The sequence below is a fragment of the Malania oleifera genome, chromosome 13 (assembly GCF_029873635.1).
Source record: "Malania oleifera isolate guangnan ecotype guangnan chromosome 13, ASM2987363v1, whole genome shotgun sequence".
Lineage (NCBI taxonomy): Eukaryota > Viridiplantae > Streptophyta > Magnoliopsida > Santalales > Ximeniaceae > Malania > Malania oleifera.
In genome coordinates this window covers 76,941,972-76,949,046 of record NC_080429.1, presented here as the reverse complement: position 1 = coordinate 76,949,046, position 7,075 = coordinate 76,941,972, and the positions used below count along the sequence as shown (strand labels likewise).

The 7,075-nt window shown below is 37.8% G+C and overlaps 1 protein-coding gene across 2 annotated transcripts in view; it reads right to left on the bottom strand.

Moving 5' to 3' along the window:
- Positions 1-208: 208 nt before the first annotated feature.
- Positions 209-7,075, bottom strand: part of LOC131146279 (uncharacterized) — a 76,813-nt gene continuing 69,946 nt past the window's right edge. The window contains exons 14-16 of one of the 2 annotated variants that reach the window (XM_058095756.1): positions 6,852-6,962; positions 6,671-6,767; positions 209-449 (exon numbers count right to left, since the gene is read on the bottom strand). In XM_058095756.1, the coding sequence (XP_057951739.1) occupies positions 437-449; positions 6,671-6,767; positions 6,852-6,962 (221 nt within the window). In that variant the 3' untranslated portion in view covers positions 209-436. The remainder of the gene's footprint in view (positions 450-6,670; positions 6,768-6,851; positions 6,963-7,075) is intronic. The other variant, XM_058095757.1, reaches the window with a different exon arrangement.

Genomic DNA, 7,075 nt, shown 5'->3' with positions numbered 1-7,075 from the left:
TGTCTCTAAATGTTTTATTTCATGAAAACTCAAAAATATTTGTTCCAATGTAAGATCTAGAATTCAATTGCCCTATTCTTTGAGGATCGATAACAAAATTTCAAATTTCATTATGGAATACTTCAAATGTTCTTGCTGGTGTTCTCCCCATTAGTTCTGGGCTCATTTCCTTGCTAGTCTTGTGCTCCTAGCAAGCAACATATTCAACTAAAATTCCAAATTAAAGTTACAGAGCCCTCCTATAAAAATTCATGCCCAATAAAAATCCTTCTATTTTTGAAGCATTCAACAAAACATAACTCAAAATAAATAAATAAATAAATAAAACAACAACAACAAAATGAGAGATGCTTCACGTTTTCAACAAAGATTCCAAAAAAAATAAATACTTGAAATTGCATGCCAACATTTGTCTTCAATCATCAATCCTGAAGCATCATCCTCGAAACCTACATGTAACACAAGAAAATTATCAACATACATGGTTTCTATATTACACAATAAGATATTACATGACAAGAAATAACCATAGCTACCAAAACACAAAACACCACCTACGAAAGATATGTATAGAAAGAATGTCTAGCCTTGAAAGGAAAAGGAATGTGTCTTCCAACATAGGCCACATAGTCTACCAGTGAGGAAGTGTGAGTGAGTCGGGTCATCATCAGCATCAAACGCAACTAGGCTCCATAGAGCCCAACAAATCTCCCACTTGGAGACTAGTTCAATCATCAACATCAACCACAATCCTTCATCCCTACAACTCATCCTCCTGTCCTCAAGCTAGAAGACAAACTGAAGCTGCACACAGCTTCAGCTTCTCAATAATAACACCCTTAGTCAACATATCTGCTGGGTTCCTAGATCCACTGATCTTCTCAAGTATTACCAGCTTATCTTCAACAAGGTAACGGATAAAATGGTATTTTGTCTGTATATGCTTCAAATTTGAATGGAAAACCGAATTTTTAGCAAAAAAGATTGCACTTTGACTGTCACTGTGTAGAATGCCCATCTCTTAGTTCTTACCCAATTCATCTAAGAAGCAATGTAGCCAAATCATCTCTTTTCCAGCTTCAGTTGCTATAACAGACTCAGCTTTTGTAGAATACAAAGCAACACTCTTTTGCAGATTTGAAACCCAAGATATAGTTGTACCACCCATAGTAAATACAAACTCCGTAGTGCTCCTTCTACTATCATTATCACCAGCAAAATCAACATCTACGTAACCCTGCAGTTTCAAACTTGCATCTGTGAAGCAAAGACATGTATTTGATGAACCCCACAGATATCTCAGAATCCACTTAACTGCCTCCCAATGCTGCTTTCCTGACCTACTCATGAATCTGCTCAACACTCCCACTGCATGTGCAATGTTTAACCTTGTACACACCATGGCATACATCAAGCTGCCAATAACTGAGGCATAGGGCACCTTGCTCATATGGTCCCTTTCTTCTTTTGTCTTCGGTGACTGTTCTTTGCTTAGTTTGAAATGACTACCCAAGAGTGTGCTCACTGGTTTGGCTTCATTCATGTTAAACCTGCTGAGAACTTTCTTCACATACTCTGACTGTGAAAGCTTCAATGTACCATTAGCCCTGTCTCTAATGATTCTCATTCCAAGGATTTGCTTTGCAGCTTCCAAATCTTTCATTGCAAACTGTTTTGAAAATTCCTTCTTCAGATTGTTGATGTCCTCAATGCTAGACCATGCAATGAGCATATCATCTACATACAATAGTAGAATTATGTAAGAATTACCAAAGAACTTAACATAGCAACAGTGATCAACTTCGCATCTTTTGAACTCAATTTTATGCATAAAATTGTCAAATTTCTTGTACCACTGTTTTGGAGTTTGTTTTAGCCCATACAAGCTCTTTCTCAGTTTGCAGACTAGATTCTCTTGTCCCTGGACAATGAACCCTTCTGGCTGAATCATGTAAATGTATTCCTCTAAGTCACTATGAAGGAATGTCATCTTCACATCTAATTGCTCAAGATGTAGGTTTTCTGCAGCTACCATTCCTAGTACTAGTCTAATTGTTGACATCTTCACAACTCGAGAAAATATTTTTGTGAAGTCAATGCCTTCCTTGTGTTGGAATCCTTTGACAACTAATCTGGCCTTGTACTGCTTGCTACCATCATGCTCATTCTTTATTATGTATACCCACTTATTGTGCAAAGCCCTCTTCCCTACTGACAATTCAGTCAATTCCCATGTCTGATTTCCTAACAAGGAATCCATCTCATCCTTCATGGCTAACTCCCACTTGCTTGAACTTTCATCCCGCAAGGCTTCATCATAACACTCTGACTCACGACCATCAGTTAGGAGGAGATAATTTAGAGCAGGTGAATAACGTTGTGGAGGTCTAATGGTCTAGGAAGATCTATGGACTGCAGCTACAGGTGTATTCTGATTTGCCTGTGATTCTACATTCTCCTTATCATCTTCACCCTTTTCCTGGATAGTACTTTCAGTCAACTCATCTAAGTTAACAAACTCAGATTTCTTCAAATCTATCGTTGTGACATCTGACACTACAGTTGACCTGTCCTTGTACATAACATATTCATTAAATATCACATTTCTACTTCTGATAATTTTTCTGTTTTGTTCATCCCAAAACTGATAGTTCTCATCACCATAGCCAATGAAAAAACATATTTTCGACTTTGCATCAAGTTTACTACGAACATCAAAATCAATATAAACATAAGAAACACAACCAAAAACTTTTAAATGAAAAAACTTTACCTCTTTATCGTTCCAAACCTCTTTAGGAAGTCCGAACTACATGGAAACTGAAGGTCCTCGATTTATCAGGTAAGCTACAATACTAACAGCATCAGCCCAAAACATTTTTGGTAGTTCAGCATGCAACTTCATACTCCTAGCACACTCATTGAGAGTTCTATTCATGCGCTCAGCCACACCATTTTGCTGTGGTGTCCTAGGAATGGTCTTCTCCATCCTAATTCTATGTGTAGCACAATACTCATTAAACCCTCCATCTATGTACTCTCCTCCATTGTCTGACCTCAAATATTTTACTTTCAAACCAGTCTCTGTCTTAACCATAGCCTTCCACTTCTTAAAAGTTTCAATAATATCAGATTTATTTTTCAGAAAATAAACCCATACCTTTTGGGTTGAGTCATCAATGAAAGTAATGTAATACCTTAAACCTCCAAGGGATGCAACCGGAGAAGGCCCCCACAAATCAGTGTGCACTAACTCCAATTTTCCAGCCTTCAGTGTCCTGCTAGTTTTCAAGAAACTCACCCTTTCTGCTTTCTTAAGATGCAGCTTTCACACAAGTCAAAATCAACGGACTTCAATTCGAGTAGTTTCCCTTTTGACTACAACATCTTCATCCCTTTCTCACTAATGTGACCAAGTCTGCGGTGCCATAAGCTCGTATCAATACTTGCTTCAATAAATGCAATTGTATCTCTTGGACTTGAGGTCATGTATAGAGTACTAGACTTCTTTTCACGAGCCAATACTCAGACTCCCTTTGGAACCTTCCAAGTGCCACTAGCAAACAACATTGCATGCCCTTCATCATCAAGTTGTCCGATAGAAATCAGATTCTTTCTCAGGTCAAGAATATGTCGTACCTTCTCCAGTAACCAAACAGACCCATTGGGCAACGACATCCGGACATTTCTCATACCCACAACATCCAAGACTGTACCATCAGCCAAATACACCTTACCAAAATCACCTACTACATAGTTCTGTATGATTTCATGGTGAGAAGTGGTATGAAACAAAACTCCCGAGTCCAAAACCCAATCATCAAATGGACTGTCTACTGCAAGAAGTAATGCATTTTGTACTTCTTCTGTTACAACATTAGTAGAATCATCCTCATTCTTCTTTTTAAGAGGAAGAAAAGGAATTTAAGCACTACCAAGAATTCGAATAGATTAAAGGAAACAGAGAGACAAGGCTCTGTCATAAGAGTAAGGCATGAAAAAGGATTCATACTATTATTGTGGGAAACAGGGAAACAGGGCTATTGTGAAAGAATGTAGACATTTAAAAATTATGAAAATTGCACAAGAATACAAGGAGGAGAAGTATGTGCAAGGAACTATGCTGCATGATGCTGGCTATTGGTGGATAGACTTGGGAGCAATGAGGCATGTCTGCAAGTATAGAAGTTTATTCTTATCTTACAATGTTCTTGAAAACTTGGGATCAATGAGGCATGTCTGCAAGTATAGAAGTCTATTCTTATCTTACGATGTTCTTGAAATGGAAACATCTTTGTGCGTGTACAATTCATCAACAGTAACGTTCAAAGGAAAAAGGTGCAGTGGGCTTAAAAGTTTATATCCAAGAAAAGAATGTCAGATGTATATTTGTGTATCATGTGCTAGCTAGTGTTTATAAAATCATCGCTAAAGTTTTAGCTAACAGGTTAAGTGCAGTGCTTGATTGGACTATCTTTAAGGCTCCGAGTGCATTTTTGGGGGGTAGGCAAATTGTGGATGTCATTTTGGTTGCCAATGAGGTTGTTGAGGATACGCAAGAAGTAAGAAAAAAGGGGCTCATTTTTAAGTTGGATTTTGAGAAAGCTTATGATAGAGTGAATTGGAATTTTCTAGATAATATTTTTGGTGAGATATGGCGGCGTTGGAAAAAAAAAAGGGGGGGGGGGGGGTGGGGGCTGCTTGCATAAAGTGAGCTACTCAATTTTAGTGAATGTTGAGCCTATATCTTAGTTTAAGGCTACGAGAGGGATTAGGCAAGGAGACCATCTTTCCTTATTTTTCTTTTATTTTAGTGACTGATTTTTTTAGCAAGTTGGTAGATTAGGCTATGGATATAGGCTTAGTGAAAGGGTTGGAGGTGGGGATTGGTGAGGAAGGAGGTCAAGGTCTCACACCTTCAGTTTTCTGATGATACTATGTTCTTTTAAAGGATCATAGACCTTCCTTTTTGAATATTCTGGGTTTGCTCCATGTTTTCGAGAAGGTTTTTGAGCTTATGATTAATACAGGGAAGAATGTTAGTGTGACTATCAATATGCCTGACAAGAGTGTTAGGATCTACGGAGGTGGGTTGTAGTGTTTATGAATTGTCCACTGTCCCATCTAGGGATACCTTTGGGAGGTATCCCTAGATCTATCAGTTTTTGGCATCCTGTTGTGGAAAGGGTTTCCAAGAGACTAGATGGGCTGGAAAGGTGCTCTTTTTTCTCTTGGTGGTAGAAGTAATCTCATCTAGGCTTGTCTTTCTAGTATCCTTTTATACTTTCTTTCTATCTTTAAAATTCCAGTGGGGGTTCCCAACAAGATTGAGAAGATAATGAGGTTCCCCTTGTGGTCATGGGTGGAGGGATTTAGGGATTATTTGGTAATTTGGGAAGCAGTGAGCAAGTCCAAACAGGAGGGTGGTTTGGGTTTCAAAAATTTGGTGTCTAGAAACATAGCTTTTTTGGATAAATGGCTTTGGCGGTTTTAGCTAGAGAATTCTTCCTTGCAGTATAAAGTTGTAAAAAGTATGGATTAGATGAGAATGGGTTAGATACTAATTTGAGATTAAATGTTCTTCAGAGAGCCCATGGAAAGCTCTCTCTCAAATTTATCCCCTTTTTCATTCCCCATAATAAAATTCCTAGTGGGAAGGGGTAGTAAAACCACTTTTAAGATCCTTCGTTAGGGAATGTAGTTTTGTCCACCCCTTTTCCTCACCTTTCACTTGAGCTCACGCAAGATGGCTCCATTTCCTCCTTTTTTGTTGATCCAGGTGGTCATTGACATTCTTGGGATTTTCAATTTCATAGGTTGCTGAATGATAGGGAGTTGTTAGAGCCATCATCTTTGCTAGTCTTGCTGAATAATTGTTGATTTTCTTTGGAGGATATCAGTCTTGGTCTTTGCATAATTCAGGGGTTTATTCTTGCAAATCTTCTAGTGATTTTCTGACTAGATCTAATTCCTCTTTTCCTCTTCATAAATCCATTTGGATGTCCAAAATCCTTTTAAAGGCCCTTATTAGGTTGGTTGTGCTAAAGAATTAATACCAATAACTTTCTGCAAGTCAAGAGACTTTGAAGTCCAGATGTCTGGGTTCTTTGTTTTAATTGTCCAGAATCTGCATACCATCTTTTTATTCATTGTGATTATGCTTGGAGGGCATGGAATAAGTTATTTGGCTATCTAGGAGAATGTTGGGTGAATTCAGAGGCAGTGGAGGACTTTTTGGCAGTTTCTTTTGTTGGTTTTGGCAGCAAAAAGGAAAGGTCAGCACTCTGGAAATGTGATTTCTTTGCAGCAATTTGGGGGCTGTGGCTGGAGCTTAATGCGCATACTTTTTCAGGGAAGAAGTCATATTTGCTGGTTTGGGAAAAGATACATTATTTGGCTTCTCTTTGGTGTGTGGAGCAAGGGAATTTTAGGGGGTGATATTTTTTTGATATTCAGAGCAATTGGTGCTATATGTAAGATTGTTAATTCAAGCTGGTTTTATTTGGCCTTTTCAGTTTTTTGGTTTTTTCTTTGATTTTTGTCTGGATTTTTCCAGACTTTGTAAAGGAGATGTCCTATTCACCTGGTTGTACATTCTTAACCTATTAATGATATTCTTCTTTTGCTTATTAAAAAAAAAAACAACTACTACTACTACTTTCAAGCATACCTTATGGATGAGATATATTTCTCTATTGTTGCCTTATGTTCAACATCATAGGTTAACCATCTCTCCTCAGATCTTATCAAATCCCAACTTTTAACCTCTGCACATCAGGGAAAAAGAAATAATTGCAGCAAAAGTCTAATTTGAAGTCTCCAAAAATTAGAGTATGGGAATCAAAACAAACCTTGAACCAAAATATCCATATTGCCAGAGTAGCTTGTCAACTTCCAAAATATACGGCCATTCCCATCCAAAAGAATAGGCTCCAACCTCACAGCATCAGATTGCTGTTTCTCTTTGGAGATCATTTGCAAAAGAAAGAGGTAACTTGAAATGTAAAATATGCAAATAATAAGGCCAACATTAATGGAAACATCATGGCAAGAACAAATAAATAACTAACCAAGA